This window comes from Sarcophilus harrisii, chromosome 3, assembly GCF_902635505.1.
Source record: "Sarcophilus harrisii chromosome 3, mSarHar1.11, whole genome shotgun sequence".
NCBI classification, from domain to species: domain Eukaryota; kingdom Metazoa; phylum Chordata; class Mammalia; order Dasyuromorphia; family Dasyuridae; genus Sarcophilus; species Sarcophilus harrisii.
Genome location: NC_045428.1, coordinates 54,279,682 through 54,299,112, shown reverse-complemented (window position 1 = coordinate 54,299,112; position 19,431 = coordinate 54,279,682). Strand labels below are relative to the sequence as shown.

At 33.6% G+C, this 19,431-nt stretch overlaps 1 protein-coding gene across 2 annotated transcripts in view; it reads right to left on the bottom strand.

Moving 5' to 3' along the window:
• COL4A4 (collagen type IV alpha 4 chain) overlaps positions 1 to 19,431 on the bottom strand; it is a 141,228-nt gene that overhangs the window by 87,951 nt on the left and 33,846 nt on the right. For both annotated transcript variants that reach the window (XM_031957942.1, XM_031957943.1), the window contains exons 5-17: positions 15,728 to 15,862; positions 15,450 to 15,494; positions 14,879 to 14,995; positions 12,140 to 12,208; positions 10,700 to 10,735; positions 8,111 to 8,173; positions 7,367 to 7,402; positions 7,117 to 7,158; positions 4,418 to 4,498; positions 3,696 to 3,749; positions 3,399 to 3,458; positions 1,489 to 1,533; positions 949 to 1,002 (exon numbers count right to left, since the gene is read on the bottom strand). In XM_031957942.1, the coding sequence (XP_031813802.1) occupies positions 949 to 1,002; positions 1,489 to 1,533; positions 3,399 to 3,458; positions 3,696 to 3,749; positions 4,418 to 4,498; positions 7,117 to 7,158; positions 7,367 to 7,402; positions 8,111 to 8,173; positions 10,700 to 10,735; positions 12,140 to 12,208; positions 14,879 to 14,995; positions 15,450 to 15,494; positions 15,728 to 15,862 (837 nt within the window). The remainder of the gene's footprint in view (positions 1 to 948; positions 1,003 to 1,488; positions 1,534 to 3,398; positions 3,459 to 3,695; positions 3,750 to 4,417; positions 4,499 to 7,116; positions 7,159 to 7,366; positions 7,403 to 8,110; positions 8,174 to 10,699; positions 10,736 to 12,139; positions 12,209 to 14,878; positions 14,996 to 15,449; positions 15,495 to 15,727; positions 15,863 to 19,431) is intronic.

Genomic DNA, 19,431 nt, shown 5'->3' with positions numbered 1-19,431 from the left:
AGTCCAAAAATCCAGGATTAATATTTAACAATAACCTTATAGTTTATTCATTGAGTAAGAAGACCAGGCTATAGATTGTCCTCTGATACTAACAATTGCCATATTTCTTTTTTCTTAACCACTACAACTAAGCCTACTCAGGGGGAACTGAAGGGAATTTGCTTTGAAAGAAGTGCATTGATAGCAATCATATGACCTTTTCTGGGTTATCTATCACCAATTATGTGACCTTAGGTAAATTAACTGAGGCTTCTAAGTCATAGTTTCTTCATCCATGGAATAAGTGAACACCTTTCCTCTAAGCCAAATGATTAATATCAACAATCTATTCCAACTCTAAAATGCCATGTTGCCTTCTTCATTTTAATTTTCAATTAGATAATTAATTGAACTAGTCAGTCAATTAGACAATATGTTTCACTCGTTATGTGTTGAGATCTATGCTAGGTGCTAGGGAGAGTCAGAAAGAAAATAACTAGTGAGGCTGCCTGGATTAGGGGACAAGGAGCCTACCTCAAAGTCAGAAGCCCTGGATTCATGTCTTGCTTCTGACACATACTGGCAAGTCATTGAACATCTCAGTGACCCAGACAAGTCTCTAAGATTATAAGCTGCACAACGGTTGTCAATCTGCATTGGTAGAGGGAATTTCTTCTTCAGTAGTTCCCTATGCCAATGAAATCATAGATTTAATAAAATCATTCTCATGAAATATTTGAAATGTGCATATTGATGCTTTATTTTTAGCTTTTCCCATGTAAGAGGATCATTTCTCGGTCTTTAACAGGAGCATTACAAAAAACTTTAAAATACATTAATAAATAAGAAAATCTATTTTACCTTTCAAAAATCTATTATACATGAAATATTTCTTTACACATTCATTCAAAGGCACTGTAGGAATCAGAAAATTAAGTGTCTACCCATTAGAAATCCTTGGTTTATTACCTTAGTGCCAAAAACTCCAAGCTGCCCACGGACACCACTTGCTCCAAGTTCTCCCTAAAAACAACCATGGACAGGTCTTCTTTGTAAAAGATAATTTGTTTAAATTTATGTTTTGTATTGGACTACCTGCCATCTAGGGGAGAGGGTGGAAGGAAGGAGGGGATATTTAGAATAGGCTTTGCAAAGGTCAATGTTGAAAAATTACCCATGCATATGTTTTGTAAATAAAAAGCTTTAATAAAATAAATAAATAATGAATAAATGAATTTATGTTTGATGTCAGGATGTGTTGTCCATTTAATAAGCTTGCTGTTCCATTATGCAATTTGAGGTTGTAGTTCCCATTGACTTGACAGCTCTAGCATTTATATCTATAAACAAAGTATGCATATCATACATGAAAATGTCCTCTTTCTTAATTACATGTACATTTATTTGTGGTATAATTATGATCTTCAAGTAAGAGGACATGAAGCTATACATTGGGAATAATGTTGAATTCCATTTTGTAGAAATTGTTTGCTATCTTAATATGTTTACCTTTACTCCTGGAAAACCTGGAAGTCCATGGGAACCAGGGCCACCCTTGGAGATTCAAGCACACACATGGACACACACACACACACACACACACACACACACATAAATATACACACATCAAAAAAAAAAGAATAAAAAATAAATGTGAGTGAACCAATTATCTTTCCCTACTTCACAATAAAGTTGTGATTATTAGTGTTTAATTTATGTGTTGATGTTTGCCAAGGTAGCTTGAAAGAAAGATACTAAATAGATAAATAATTGATTCTGTTTCTGCATAACATTTTTGTTGAACTCCAATTAAGCGATTCTCAATAACCACCCAAATGTCAGTCCTTTATAATGGATGCCATTATTCAGAGCACCCCAACCGTGTGTTCCACTTGATTTTTGTCAATTTAATAATAATTATACTCAAATATCTTGGAAACAGATGCCTTATAATTTGCCCAGAAAGAGGCTGGCATCCTTTAGGTAGGGGCAATGCAAATCACCATGGCACCAGAGCCTCATTATGTTCCCTTCTTAAATTTAGAGTGAAGGGACAATCCACTTCCTATGCCAACTGAAGCTTGGCCTTGGTACTGACAGTATCAATGAAGGTGCTAATTAGTGACTGGTGTGATGATCTTTTTGGCTTTTTGCCTCACCTTTTTCTAGCTATTCCTCTAAGATTGACATTTCATTTTATCCAACAGGCTTAAAGTATCAATTCCAAGTTATTATTAGGTTGGCACTAAAGTGGCCAGGAAATGACCGATAATCCCCAGTATTTCCTTTAATCATTCACTCTTCTTTGTCTGTTTTCTAAGCTTAGCATTGGGATTGATTTTTCAGTAAATGTTGAATATTTTGCAACTTTTTTTAATCAAAGCACTATTGTTTTTATTTCATAAATTTTCCTGTTTTGAGCAACCTAAACATTTCTTTTAATTAGTCTTAAATCTTCTATAAAATGTGAAAGAGAAATATTCCATAGGTAGACTAGAAAGATAAACAATTTGTTCTGACCCATCAGAAAGAGATAGAAAGAGATATTACACTTAAAAAAACTGTAAACAATATAAAATATTTGGGAGTCTACCTGTCAAAACAAACTTAGAGACTATATGGACATAATTCCAAAACATTTTTCACACAAATAAAGACAGATCTAAATAACTGGAGAAATATTAATTGCTCATGGGTGAGCTAAACCAATATAACAAAAAAGACAATTCTACCTAAGTTAATTTACTTATTCAATGCCAAACTACCAAAAAATTATTTTATAGTATTAAAAAATAATTACAAAATTCAAAAATATACATAGCACCTTTTTTGTGGTGACATAGAACGTAAATTAAGGGTATACCTATCAATTGAGGAATCCAAAATAATTTGTAGTATATGATTTTGATGGAAAACTGTGCTATAAAAAATTAAAAGCAAGATAGTTTCAGGAAAAGCCTAGGGAGACCTATATGAACTGATGCAAAGTGAAGTGAGCAGAACCAGAGTACATTGTAGATAGTAACAGCAAAATGATAATGATCAACTGTGAAAGATTTAGATACTCTGATCAAGACAATGATCCAAGATGATTCCAAAGATTTATGAAAATGCTATCTGTCTCCAGAAAGAAAACTGATGAACTTTGTTGAAGCATACTTTTATAGACTTCATTTTTCTTGGGTATTTTGTGTTTTCTTTTGTACATGGCTAATATGGAAATGTGTTTTGTATATCTTCACATGTATAATCAATAGCAGATTGTTTGTCTTCTCAAGTAGGGGAGAGAGATGAGAAAGAAGGAGAGAATTAGGAAATTAAAATTTTTTAAAATGAATGTTGAAAAAGTTTTTACATATAATTGGGAAATATTTAATGAAATCAATAAAATATTTTAATTAATTTTGAAAAATTCTTACCTGAGGTCCTGGGAATCCAGAAGTACCTTTTTCACCCTTCACTCCAATACCAGGTTCACCCTTTACATGAGGACATTTTGGAGATACACACAAAAAATAAAGATGAAGTTAACAATTGTCAGCAACATGAAAAAGAGACAAGATATCTCAAAGATGACTTAGATAATAGCTAAAGAAAAGAGAATCAATGTGATTATAGCACTCATTCTACTGAAATTCTTACTGAATAAAGGAATAAGAAATACTGGAGTAAAAGAAAAATATTATTTAATAATTAAAAAATAAAAGATTACCTACCTTGACTCCATATGGTCCAGAGGGACCAATGACACCGGGCATTCCTTTCATCCCCTAAAAAATAACAGTTAAGTTCTGACTTATGCTTACTATTTAAAGATTACATTTCAGCTCATTTGACAAAGTAGAATACAACCTCCTTGGAGGAAGATATTGCCTTATTTTCATGAATTTCCAATGTCTCAAACATTATCTGGGATGAACTGGACTGAAATGAACTTTAAAACTATTTATTCATTTATCAATTCCATTTTTTTTTTGTTTTACTTCTGACTGATTCACATATAAGATGCATTGGACACTTAGAAAAGTAGTAGTAACAATGAAATGTGTACTGTTGTAATCAAAGAATATCAAAAAGAAAATACATGATCTATCTAAACATGGCAGCTGATGGACAGCTAGGCATACAGACTCTACAAATGGATTAATTCTTTTTGAAGAAAAGAATATAATTTTATAGGGTGCTTGAAAACAGCAACACATTTTGAAAATAAAGCTGCAACAATAAATCCAAGAGTGAATATTTGCTGGAGTTTTTTTTCATTTAGTCACAAAATGTGAATGGAACACTTTAACTTAGGTTATTATTCATAGTCCCGTGAACTGGAGATATTATTAATGTGAATAAGTCATTATGGAAGAGCCATTAATAAATATCACATTCCCAATTTTTTCATTGCTATAAATAGTAAAGGAACACTAGGTTTCAATGTACATACCTTTTCTCCTTTAATGAGACATGAACCAGGAGGTTCAATCAGTAAGGTTGGTCCTGGAAAACCTTGAAGACCAACTTCACCCTATAAAAGTCAAATGATACCAAGACAATAAGAATGTTGAATTATCCAGAGATGGAAGATTGGATTAATCTCTAAGTCATGGGACAGCACTAAAATTTAAAATTGTAGTTCATGGAATTAACTGGAAATAAGTACCAGAGCAAATTAAAATACAATTTTCAATAATATTCTTTAAACTCTGTTAACAATACTGAGTAGGAACAAAAAAAGGGGGTTATCTCTTAGCCATAACTTAAAGATGATTATAAAGCCATTTCTTACATATAGCAACATGAATTTGAAAATGGCTTTCTAGTAGTGATAACTAAAAGATTTATGTTTCTTGATCCATAATATCTGTGGGTGTCTCTGTCTATCTGTCTCTGCCTATGTCTGTGTCCCTTCCTCTTCCTCCTCCCTCCCCTTTCTTTCCTTTTCTCTTTTCTTCTCTTTCTCTCTCTGTCTCTCTCCCTCCATTTTTTCCCATCCCTCCTCTTTTTCTCTCTAACTTAGGCTTCCCCAGGCTCTCAGCGCAGGATCCTAATCAATAATGGAAATCTCCTGTTGATAACCTGAGCCAGTTCATCAGGGGCTCACCATATTGATGCTGACCTTAACACAGACACAGACAGGCTTAGTCCACCCTCATGTAGCTCAGAGTTCCTGAGCTGAAGAGAATTGCCAGTCTCAGCCTCCTTTATACAAGGGGTGCAAAACTTCCGCCAGGGAGCTGCAATTTTTCTTTACTTCTATAGAAGATTAAGGACTTTGACTCTTCTTTCAAAGCATAATTGTATATATTCTGTATACAGAATCTATGCAGATTTTATGTATTTTTCTTATGTATATTCTACATAAAACCTAATGTTAGTGGTATTACAAATATACTACATTTCCTTATTTCTCCCTCCTTCTACCTAGTAACTGAGGAAAATCAAAGTTTACATATTTACATAATTAGCACAACAAAAAAAAAGTTTAAATGAATTTTAAATAACAACACTGCCCCTTCCCCTCAGGTAGTTAACATTTTTAAATATGGGAAGATGACACTGGTCTCACTGGGTTAACTTGCTGGCAGTTTTCCTTGCTGCTGCGAAAGATGGGTGGAAGGCTATTTCATGAAAATCCCTCCCAACTCTCCCATCCCCATTATGCAGCTGAGGAATCTTGAATGTTGTTCCATACATAAACTTGCTGCCTAACCAATGTGCTTCAAACCTTTGTCTGAAGGAGTATGTGTCTCAGGGTGAGCATCCATCAGTATTATCATGTTCTACTCTTCTTTATGGGTGGGATTCAATGACCTCAAATTAGGATGTGCATCAATTTATAATAAACAACATGGCAAACTGGCAAGTTGCTATAAGAACATGGAAGGGTTTTTTTTGAAACTTTAAATTATAATATAAAAATAAATAAATTTAAAATAAAATATAATAGATCCTGATAAGTATCTATCATAATAATATTTATTCCCTTGTTATTAAGTTAAAGCTTAGTATGGGAATTAGCCTAAACCTTAAATTTATTCTATAAATAATCTTAATCACTATGGCTAAAGATCAGATGTATGTATATCATCATCATCACTAACATTTAAAGTATGCATTCCTGGAAGATAAGGGCTGTCAGCATCTCCATTATACAGCTCAGGAAACTGAGTCTGGCAAAGTAAATTTAAGTAAATTGCCCATGATCACACATCTGCTATGTATCTGAGGCAGAGTATGAGCCTGAGGATTTTTTACTTTTAACCACTGCACCACTTAGCTATAAATCAAAGAAGCACAGAAACAATACTGTTCAAGCTAGGTCTAAACATTCTATATAAAATTATATATATATATATATATATATATGCTAATTATGGTTATTTAAACTTTGATTTTCTCAGTTACTAGGTAGAAGGAGGAAGAAATAAGGAAATGTGGTATATTTGTAATACCATTAGCACTAGGTTTTATATAGAATGTTTAGACCTAGCTTGAACAGTATTGTTTCTGTGCTTCATTTTTGAACAACACCATGACCTCAAGTAGATCACGCCATGACATGCAAGTGAATCAAATTTAAATGAGAGGAAGCTATGCAAAGTCACCAGCCTTATTTTTTTCCTCTGGAGCTAAACTAAGGTCCTTACAGTTCTGATGGACCTGGCCATCCTCAGCAACGAGATCAACCAAATCATTTCCAATGGAGCAGTAATGAACTGAACCAGCTACGCCCAGAGAAAGAACTCTGGGTGATGACTAAAAACCATTACATTGAATTCCCAATCCCTATATTTATGCCCACCTGCATTTTTTATTTCCTTCACAAGCTAATTGTACAATATTTCAGAGTCTGATTCTTTTTGTACAGCAAAATAACGGTTTGGTCATGTATACTTATTGTGTATCTAATTTATATTCTAATATATTTAACATCTACTGGTCATCCTGCCATCTGGGGGAGGGGGTGGAGGGGTAAGAGGTGAAAAATTGGAACAAAAGGTTTGGCAATTATTAATGCTGTAAAGTTACCCATGCATATAACCTGTAAATAAAAGGCTATTAAATAAATAAAATAAAATAAGGTCCTTAACAGGTCATAAATGATTGTTCCCCAGGTAATTCCTGAATATAGACTATTCTTACCGGATCTCCAATTTGGCCTTTTACTCCAACACCTGGATTGCCCTAAGAGAAAAAAAGAATGAAGTTAACATTTTCATAAAAATTTTAATGAAAATTTTGTACCTGATCATCTAGCTCATTAGAGTTTATTTAAAAGTGTTTGAGATGTCCACTAGCAAGGAAAAATCCAAAAGATCTAAAATGATATGAATAGTTAATTACACCTATGAATTTGTGGTCTATTCAGAAATTCTTTGACATTTATTCTTACCTGATCACCTGGCCTCCCAGGATAGCCTGGAGGTCCCTAAAAAGACAACCACAAAAAGAAAATAAATCAGCTCATCTAGCACTCTGTGGCATTCTATTTGGTCTCCCCATCTGATGACTTAAACAGCCCATTAATTTCAATTCAATAATGTAAAAATATAAATTTGTTATTTCTATATGTGAAGATAATGTTCCTATCAGAAAAAATATGGTTTTTCAATAATGGTTATGGATTTGTATTGATTGGAGGACAATTTCACTAAGTGCCTTCTAAACCCAACAGTATAGTGTTGTTCTTGTTAATAATAACAATTATATTGCAGCAACAAGTCACATTTATATTATACTTAAAATCAAAAAAATGCTTCTTTTAAATATCAACCCTTAGTGCAAATAGCATTGCTCCCAATGACAAATGGGAAAGATGAGGCTCCCAATAAGGTAGTCACTGGTCCTTGATCATGTGGCCCATAAGTAATGGAGACAGGTAGTACTTAAGACCATATGTTTTAAGATTATTCTTCTATTATCACACACTGGCTTTTTATTTTACTGATGGGTTATTTATTTTTATTTTTTTTATTTTCAATTAGACAAACATCAGCAAACATTAATATCAACAGTGACATAATGTCTGATTAGAGTTGAAATTACAGTTAGGTACCGTGATATAGATTTTGACAAAGAAACAAATTGCATTTTGGGGAGAAAAAAGAAAGAACTTTATCATTAATATGACACTTACTCTAGAACCTGGTATCCCTGGAAATCCTATTTCACCCATTGATCCATTTGCCCCTCGAGGTCCCTATGCATGAAAAAAAAAATGCCTTTGTTTAATCAAATCTCTGTTTTATCACAAAGTCTGAATGTAATTCTAGCAGTTTAAAAAATACCCTTTATCTCTTAAAAAAAAAAATAAAACTCTTATTGGCTTCATTTTCTATCAGCAACAACCCTACAACAACAGTGTGAAATTCTATTGGCTTCCAAACTCACTAAACCTCAGGATATATGTCAGAAATATGCATGCTCAGGTTTAGTGAATTCTGATACAGGGGTCCTTTATCCAGAAATGTCCTCACTGGTTATATTATAAGTCTCTATAATAAGAAATTAAAAAAAAATTAAGCAATATGAGGTCACTTATTTAAAAGCAACTTCTGAATAACATGTACATAATTCCATGTAATTAATTCTTATATGTTTAATACATTTTTTAAAAAGAATAATATTTACTTGGTTCTTTTTCTTCTCATATTTTTCTCCTCTGGAGGGTTATGCTTGTGATTTTATTGATATAGAGATCTCTCTCATCCATAATACATTGTATTAAAGAATTATACATAACCCTGAGAGGATAGAATACATATCCATGTCACATAGCTAGAATGTATGAAAGGCAAGACTTGAATCAATTCAAATTCCATAGACGACCCTCAGCACATACTATGCTGACTCTCTACATTATTTCATGTATTTAAAAATGTATTAATTATAGATAAATAAATGCACAACTTTGAATTTGACTCTGGAGACCTGGCCCATTACTATATAGATCATTTTCTGTACCCTAATATTTATATAAACATTTTATACACACATATGCACATATATAAATATGTTTGTATATATGATAGAAATGTAAATAACATATACACATGTGTGTGCACATATATGTACATATACATGCATGAATATGCATGTTTATCTATAGATATAAATACAGATATATAAAGTAAGAATAGGGACTAGACCTCTATTTTCACTAGTGTTGGGTGCTCTTGGAGAGAACTGCCTAAAACAGTGATCTCAAACTCAAATAGACATGGGATCATTAAACCATAAGGATTCTTGTGAGCACAGGTTGACTTAGAAAATTATATATTAACATTATTGATATTTTACTGTATTTTATGTATTTTTGTTAAATATTTCCCAATTATATTTTAATCTAGTTTGGGCCTTGCTCAGGATGCTGTGAGCCAAATAAACCTATGGGTCACATGTTTGACACGTCAGACCTATAACACTGAGAGACTGGTTTTTACACATTTCCTTGACTTGCCAAGGGTCATCCAGGCATTATGCATCAGACAGTGAACTAGAACACTAGACTCAAGGCTTACTATTCCACACTTTTTCTAATAAATCATAAGTATTAGCACATTGAAATAAAAAAGTTCATGTTAACATCATATGAAAGGACTTTAATAAGCTATCTAGTCCCCAGCTTTTTAAACTGTAGATCATGATCCCCTATGGAGTCTGATAAATGACTATGAGAGTCACAAAATTATAATTTATTATCAGTGTTTGATTTGCATAATATCAATTTTATTTATTTTATATATATTTTATATATAATCATATATATATAAATATATATATATATTTTATATACCCATATGCCCTGAGTCACAAAAATTTTTTTTCAGGAGAAAAGGGGTCATGAACAGGAAAAGTTTAAGAAGCTCTAATCAAGTCCAATCCCCTCATTTTATAAAGGAAGAAACAGAGGCACAGAAAAATTAAATGACTTGCCTACAGTCACATAGGTAACAAATGGCAAAGCTGAAACTCAAAACCAGGTCTCTTAAATTCTGCCCCCAATTTCCCACTTTCTTTTCCCAATTTCTCCTCCTGACTCTCAGTCTGGGAAAGGCAAGGAGAAAGGACTATTTGTTCTGGGCAATTTGCACACTTCAGATGATTTAATGGTCTAAAATATAATCATTCTTTCTTTGCAGATATGATTTAATATTTATTTTAAGGACACGCTAAGTTATCTTCTTGCTTATATGCACACAAAAGGTATTTCTTCTGGGATGATCAATGACAAAAATCAAGTCATCCTTCCATGCCTGGTAAAAGATTTATATACATCTGAGAAAGTAGTCTTGCTTAAAAAGCCATATCAGAAGTGGATCATTAGAAGGGCAACCTGTCTCTTCTTTCAACCTCAATAATCACTTATAAATAGAGGTGACTGCGAGGTTGCAATATTTCAGGAAGTGAAGGTGGATATAGAAATGACATATCAGTTGATTCTTGGTAGCAATCTTTGAATAATTCAAAATAAGATAACCAAAATTATTTTTACCAGGATTCACAGTGTTGTGGGATTATATAGTTTTTTATTTGTCCAGAAGATTTACTTTATATTTAAAGTAGGTTAAAATTATCTTGAATTCACCAAGCCAAATGTCAAATGCTTTTGTGGAAACCAGCCCAAGGTGAATTGAATGTCAGGACAAATTTAGCCTGGGATGATAGAGATTTCACACATTGATCAAGAAGGACCTGGAAATATATAATCCATAGAGAGACTTACAGGTAAACCTGGAGATCCTGGATCACCTCGATCTCCCTGTAACATGAAATCATTTCATTGGCAAAATAAATCAAACTGAATACATGTATTCTTAGTAATATAATGATTTAAGACAATTCTGAAAGACTTATGATGAAAAATGCTGTCCATTTCCAGAGAAACTGATGGAGTCTGATAGCAGTTTAAAGCATATTTTTTAAAATTTTTCTTGGGTTTTTTTGTCTTTTCTTTTACAACATGACTAACAAGAAAATATGTTTTGCATTCCTGCACATGCATCATCTATTTCAAATTGCTTATCTTCTCAATATGGGGAGGTAGAATTTGAACCTCAAAAAATTTTAAAAGAAATGTTAATTAATTTTACATTTAATTGGAAAAAATATTAAATAAAAACTGATAGTATGAATATGCTAACAATAATTGGCACATAAAATGGAGCTTACTAGTGCTTAGAAACTTGTTGACTGATCGAGTATGCTTTTTGTAGGATCACTACAAAGAACTAAGAACTCTAGGCTACTTTATTTTTATTGTTAATATTGGCTTAATGTTGAGGTTCTTAAATTTTTTAAGGACAAATGCTTGCCACTCTTGCCAATTTAAGAACAGTATCTTGCATATAGCAAAGGCTTAATACTTGCACATCAAACTTAACTTGCTTTTAATTTTTTTCTAAACTTAAACACCAATAAGATCATTTCCATAACTCAAAAGAAGATTTTCTATGAAATTATGAAACCTCATTTCATACCATTTCTTTTTAAAATGTATGTAATAAATTCTACATTTTACTTTGAAGATTGCCCTTCTTGTTCAGAATGCCTCCTGAATTTCCTTGTTTTCTTCTGTTCATGTCTCAGGGAAGCTCTCCATTCTTGCTGCTTTTGTACCCAAAGCTTTCTGGGCTTTCCATGTCTCTGGCCAATCTCTGATTATAGTGGGATGAAGCCCTGTACTGCCGCTAGCTTTCCTGGAATTCCATTTCCTATTGTCTTCGGGCTTCTAATAATCTTGTGTGCAGTTCTGGGATGAAAGAAGTCACTGTAGTTTCTTGCTAATTAAATTATTGTTTGCAATTACCTACTTTCAGCTACATATTATTTGATAGCAAAAAAGCAAATATTTTAAAAATAGCACATGAGTCATAGTAACTAACAGTCACTGTTTTGGAAGTTACTTTAGAGTAATATTCTTGTTCCTACAAGTATAGGAGGATATCTTTATAATATGAAAAATTATATATCTCTAGCTGCAAGGGCATGTGTTAACAACAAATACAATCACTTGGCTTTGTCCCTACTTAGCATTTCTGATCTCCTTGGAACATGATGGTCTAAATCATCAAAGTACAGAAAGTTATAATGATTTCATTAAACAATTAGGATTAATCATACATGTTACCACTTTTGAAAGTTCAACAACTCCTGGAATACTCACCGGGAGGCCTTTAATAGCACCTGAAATATACACTGAATTCCCTTTTTCTCCTGCTGGCCCCTGAAGACCCTGAAAATCAAACATTTGTTTAGGAGGAAAAGTACAAAATCATTAAGCATATTATAATTCGTGCCTGTTATTATTTTGTTGTTGAATCACTTCAGTTATATTTGACTTTGTGACCTCATTTGGGATTTTCTTGGCAAAGATATTGGAGTGGTTTTTTCATTTCCTTTTTGGATCATTTTACAGATGAGGTGCCTAAGGTCACACAGTTAGAAAGTGTCTGAGGCTGGATTTGAGCTCTAGAAACTGAGTTCTTCCTGACTACAGGCTCAACACTCTATCCACTGCACCATCAAGCTGCCCAGTCACTGTTAATTGTGAATGTCTGACTAAAACTTTCAAATACAATGTCTTATTGATTTTTTATTCCCTCCATTATCTTATTAGTTTTAACTATAATTTATCCAGTGCTTCTGAAACACATATTTGGTATCCATCAGAAATTTGGATTAACTCCTAAGAATTATTAGTAAGGGAGAAAAAATAAATTATTGGTATTGATAACTATAAATTAATTTTAAGTAAACTGAATTGCACTTATTTCTCAATAATAAAATATATGAGCAAGAGGAATCTCTCTTTCATTGATCATGCAATAACATGCCAGGGAATTTTTTTAAATTACTAGTTTTAGAAAATAGGAATAAATCAGAGCTGGAAAGGGTTTCAAAGACTCTGAGTCCAATCCTCAATAGAGATAGAGAAAGATAGAGAACCCCCTCATTCTACAGATGAGGAAATTTAGATCCCAAAGTATTAGAAGATTTGTGCAGGGTCACCTAGATATTAATTATTGAGAGTGAGATTCAAATTAAGTTCTTGCTAACTCCAAACTCAGTATTCTATTCCTTAGACCACCTAACTGTATATGATTTCACTCTGTGTATATAAAAGTCAAAGGATTGAATAGTAAATTTTCCTCCTCTGATGCTTACTATCACTCTATGACCAGGGCTTCAGTTCTGTCAAATGAGATATTGGACTAACTGGCCTCCCAGGTGCTTTCAAGGTCTATATCTATAGTATATGTAGAAAGTGATTAGGAAGATTGAGAAGTCTGGCAATAAAGGGATGAATGCTAGTCTTGCTCTGGGCACTTTAAAAAAACAGCTTTAATTTTGAAAGATACATTTGAATTCTGTGCTTGATTTGGCTCCATTGAAGGCCAGGGACAAAATCAGAAGTCAGACATATCTCTGAAGCAAAAGAGGCTTACTAAAAACAACCTGAGCTATGATAATTAATCAGAGAGAGACAAAAAAATCACAAGAAATCAGATTACAAGGCCAAAGTGCCTCTAGACTTTATAAAAAAGGAGAAAAAAGAAAGAATGGTCAGAAAAATGAATGTATTCCTTGGTGGGCCTCCTTAGCACTAAGATGACATAGCAAAGGGTAAGCCCCTGGTTCAAACACCAGATGTTTGGGGAAGAATAAGTTCATGAAAAACTGGGATCTTCAATTTTACTGATAATGATCTAGTTCAATGATTCTTAGTGAACCCAAGGAAAAGGAAGTTTTTTGTTGCATGCTTAGGATGCCTGTTCCAGCAACTAAGTGACTCACAACTCAGGGTATTGTTTATTTTGGTGGTTTTCAACCTGGAAATTTTTATATCCATTAGAGGGGATAAAGGAGTCTTTCATCATTATGAGAAATTATTTATTCAGTGTCACATGTATACGTGCAGGTTAGAGCAGTGAAACATACTCCACCGGTTGAAAGGGTTTGAGGTCAGTGACATGTCACATAAATGCACAGGGCTCACAGGATGCTAGAGCTGGAAGAGATCAGAGAGATCATTTACTCCATTCCTCCCATTATACAAATCACAAAACTGGGTCCCAGAGATAACAGGGCTGGTCTAAGATCACATATTTTAGTCAGAAAGTAAGCAAAAGCAGGGCCAAAATTTCACGTATGTAGTAGTGGACAGAAGCAATGGGCCTGGAGTCAGGAAGACCTAGCTGGGTTACCCTGGGCAAGCCATTTTGATCACCTCAGTTTTCTCATTTGTAAAAAGAGCTCACTTGACTCAGCAACTAAGTTCAATAATACCTTTTTGATCCAATAATGCCAAAATCAATTCTTTTTGTACTATACTACATTCTCCCTTAACAAGGGATGTATGTACAGCTGCAGCAATGCTAGAGCAAGTGCATAGCATTCACATTATTCATGTTTCAAGAGATGTAATTGAGCCCAAGTATTTTTTCCTTAAGTTTAAAAATTTTATTTGAAGTAGGAAGATTCGATTATGAAAATGTATAGCAACCTTCAGCTCCCTGCTTATACACATAACAAAAACTCTAGTCATTCCCAGTGATGGATAGATGGGTAGATAGATAGATGATAGATAGATAGGTAGATAGATAGATAGATAGATAGATGATAGATAGATAGATAGATAATAGATAGACATATATATGTATTTATACACACTCATACCATATACATGTATGCATATATACATATATAGTCACTCTTGCTTTATTAATAACTTTTCATTTCAGGATTCCTTAGAGGGTTTCTACATACAATATAAGGCAAGGACTTTCAAGTTGCAGACTATGGTCTACAGAGCTGATAAGTTACAGACTTGAATATACATCTGTCTGCTGAACTTACAAGGTTTGCTCTTAAAAGATACACTTATATGCAAGTAATGTCTTACAGCTGGACCTTCTGGTCCTGGTACTCCTCTCTCTCCTGGAAACCCTGGATCTCCTCTTGAACCATTGCGGCCATCAATGCCAGGTTTGCCTCTTGGTCCTGGAGGTCCTGGATACCCCTGAGGGAAAAAAATAATTCATTTATATATGGTACTTTCAGAAATTTCGAATATATTATCAACATTTGGTTGAGCATAATGGTTTAAGTGGCTGGATACTCAAATAGGAGATTGTCAATTGTTCAAGAAATCGCTCTTCTTTATTATATATCATTATCAAATCATAATTTTATGTATGGAGTCACAGTTTTTGATATCACACCAAGTGTGATTTCTTATTTTGGAAACATCATTTAACTTGTTTGAAAACCTTGGGATCCAAAAGCATCATTTTTTCCCAGTTATCATATTTCCTTGTTCAGTGGGATGGACAGAATTTCTAAGTCATTAATTATATTTCTCCTGCACATGTGGATATGAGGATAATCAAGACATTGCTTCAGGTTTGATTCAAATGTATAAGTATGGCTTAAATGAGTTTCTTTTTTATGAGAATTTTTCAAGGGCTACTTACAGGTATGCCATCCAAGCCTGGGAAACCAGGTACTCCTGTTGGGCCCTAAAAATATCAGAAAGTACAATCAACATAAAAGATACTCCATGATTAGAAGTGATTTAATTTAATAAGGAAAATAATATGGGGGTTTTTCTTTAACCCACATATTAGTTGTATTATTTACTTGGATTTTTATTCTGAGATAAAGTTTCCAATGCTTTTGCAAATATTTAAAATCCCATTTAGATGACCAGTAGCATATATTATATCTTTAATTTACCCAAAAAAAGTCTAACCTTATCTCCTTGATTTCCCACTGGTCCAGGAAATCCACTGTCTCCTTTCATTCCTTTCTCTCCTGGTAACCCAATGGGCCCAGGAGGTCCTAAATCTCCAATGGGGCCTTGGGGCCCTAGATGACCAGGTTGGCCCTGAAAAAAAGAGAAGATAAGATTCTTAAATAGTATGCTCTAGTCTTAAGAAACATGTCTGCTGGGCCTGTATCATTCTGTAGAGAATCTTAAATAAGGGAATATTTCAACTTAATAGGAATACAAATGATAAATTTATGCAGAATCCTTACAGTTACTCTGTATTTTATAGTCTGACACTTCTCCTTTTCCTTCACTAAGTCTTGCTGCAATTAATTCCTCAATGTTGTGTTTCAATGACCTATTTTTAAAGGCTGTAGCAGTAGCAAGGCACAAGATCTAGAAGGTCTAAGACCAGTGGTCCTTAAAGTGTAGTCCAAAGAATTGTTGGGGTCTCTGAAACCCTTTTAGAAGGTCTACAAATTCAAAATTATTTTTTATTTATAATATAGTAAATAGCTATAAATATAACCCATGTGAACAAAAACTCTTTGAACAGATCCTTGATAGTTTTTTTTAACAACATGAAGATACTGAGAATAAAAGTTTGAGAACCACTGGCTCTGGAATGTCTTACCCAAGCTGGAAAGGTTTTAGATACTGGTCTGATGATAGATTTGTATTTTTGCTATCTGAAGCATCTTTTAAAGTTTGGAAAGAACTTTTTCTTTCCCCAGAAGACTGATCACACATACACATATATGTATACACACACACACACACACATATATATATAGAGATATAGATATAAAACACCTATATGTATATACACACATACATATATTTTATATACACACACATATTACATCAAGGTACAGATAAAAGCTATAAATTATGACAATGGAAGAATCATACATCCTGACAATAACCCACTCAGGAAGTATCATATTAAATAATCCCCTCATCATTTCTGTTCTTTAATGAAATATTAAATTAAGATCTCTCTTTAGAGTATCACAGAACTAAAGGAAAAGGCTCTTTCACTATAACAAGTAAAGCAAAAGAAGACAAATGGCCTGGATGAATCTCTTTAATTCATATGTCACAGTTCTGTGTAATTAGGGTAGGGTAGGGGAGCAAGAAGAAGGCAGTGTTTATTTTTCTTTCTTAGCTTCCTTTGCCTGACTCTTCATTTAGATCAGACTCAGTTTCATGTGTCTTTATACACTTAGAGGGACAAAAATCATACTATCTATGTGACTTTTAGGCAAGTCAATTAAGTTTTCTGGGACTGTTTCATCCTCTGTAAAAATGAAGTGGTATGTCCCTCACAACTGTGAATTTATGAACAATGAGCTGTGGACCACATAATTCAGAGAGACATATCCTTGACTTAATTCTCTTCCTGAGTCTGAAATGAAACAAGACTTTGCAACAGTTCTGGCACAGAAGAAAGAAAATTCTCTACATCTTCTTAGACATAAGAGCATTAAATTCCACAGCCATTGTGAACTTATAGATCACTGAACTTTTAATATACCTTATAGGTATCTTATAGTGAATAGGTATAGTGAATAAAAGAGATACAAAAAGACTTGTTCAAACACACTCCTACTATATTCCAACAGTGTATGAAACAGAATTCCTGGTTATGTATAGAGCTATAATATTCTGGCTCTGCTTCTTTTTTCAAATTTGGGATGTCCACTTGAAAGGACTTACTTTCTAATAAATCCACAAATGGAACATTAAGGTCAGTCTCAATAAGCATTTATTAAGTACACATACTATATGCCAAGTACTAATCAAGTAGGTATTACAAACTACACCCCTCTATTTGCTCCCATCCAAGAAAAGTTCAATCAAGACAACAGTAAGCATTTAGAAGCATTAAGAGAAAAACATTTTGTTTTTCCCTGGCTATTTGGTTTCGGTGAATATTCCCAAAGATCTGATATCTCTAAACAAAGGTGGTTTTGATAACCTTGGGCTTCTCTCCCAGTTTTTATGGCTTTTTGAAAAGTGTTTTCTTTCCTACTGGAGATTTCTTACTAAATTTCCCAAATGCAAGTTTGATCTTGTATGTTTATGTTTTCTTCCTTTTTGAGCCAAATTTTCATGTAACTGAAGTGCATGGAAAATGAGCAGGAAAATGAAGGCAGGACTTTGTGAAGATTAGAACTTGCTTGGTAAATTAAAACATATAGATTTCAACTAGGCAGGATGGCACATGTTATTTCTGCTAGAGGCTAGTATTTGACTTCTGGAGTTCTCAGCTGCAGCTGGGCTAAAGCTGGTCAGGCGTATAAACTAAGTCCAGAATTAATGTGGTGAGTCCCTAGAATTGAGGGGGAAGAAAGAGGGGTATCTATCAGATCTAAGGAAGAGTAAATTCATCCAGATTGATTGAGAAGGACAGAAAGACCTACTGTTAACACCAAAAACCACAATAGCACTAATAAAAATAATCATCTCTTCAAGTCTGATGTTTTAAAAAGAAATAAAAAAAAAAGAAAATCTGTAGCACCTGAGTGCGTACAGTAGGGTTATGATACAATTATATTAGAAGAAAAGTCTGGCATGATAGATAGAACACTGAACTTTGAAGAAAGACATGGATTCAAACCCTGACTGATATGCTTATTATATCAGGGCTTCTTAAACTTTTTCCACTCAGTAGGAAAACAGATTCATGGACCCCAGGATTCACCATAGATTTGACAGTTGATACAACTTCAGCACGCCATGTAAAATCATAAGATTGTTTCTCTTTATTTCAATTGATTTCAATCTTTATCTCAATTATTTCAATTTATTTCAAATGACTGGAAGCTTTGTGGATACCAAATGTCATCTAACATGACTACCACAACATTACCATTTCAGGCCATCCGTTTAAATAAAGAATGAAGGAAATCATGCTCAATGTGGAAATAGAATGTTAGCCATGCCTTGCCATCAAATACCAAAAAATTCCTTATCAGTTGTCTAAGTCAAAAAATTATTCTGATCAATGTCAAGAAGATAACTATTATTTAATCATACTCTAGAGAAAGAGAGAGAAGGGAGGGAGAGAAAAAGGGGGAGAGACATGGACAGATAGACAGATGGAAAAGAGAGAGACAGAGAGATACAGACAAAGAGACAGAGTATCTAAAAAGTTAGGGTCTTTATTTAAATCCAATATAGCAGCAATGGACTGGTAAAATCTTTACATAAAACATCTTGAAATCAACCTTTTGGATGTCTATTTATCTTGATGCTCCAGGAAAATAACTCTTACATAGAAAGCCAAGAATTCTAGTACCACCTTGGAAAGGGCAAAAAATTAATGGAGTTGCCATAATAAGGCTTCAAACAAAGTTCTCTGTTTTATTTTCTTTGATTGCCAAACAATTTCTCCATTAGGAGGTAAATCAGCAAGAAAGACAAATTGTTAAAATAAATAAGTTTGGGGGTTTTGGTGTAGCTGGGTTTCTAAAGCATAGTGTCTGACACATGATATGTGTTTAGTAAATGCTTTCTTCTACTGACTTAGGTGAGCACAACACAAATTTTGATGGGTTTATCTCAGATGGAAATGTTCTGAATGTGGCCAGGCATCTGCTGCTCAAGAACCAGCCTAAGTACATATAAATTTGCATTAGCAGAAAGTTGGCCATCACAACACAATGACTCTTTTGACTATA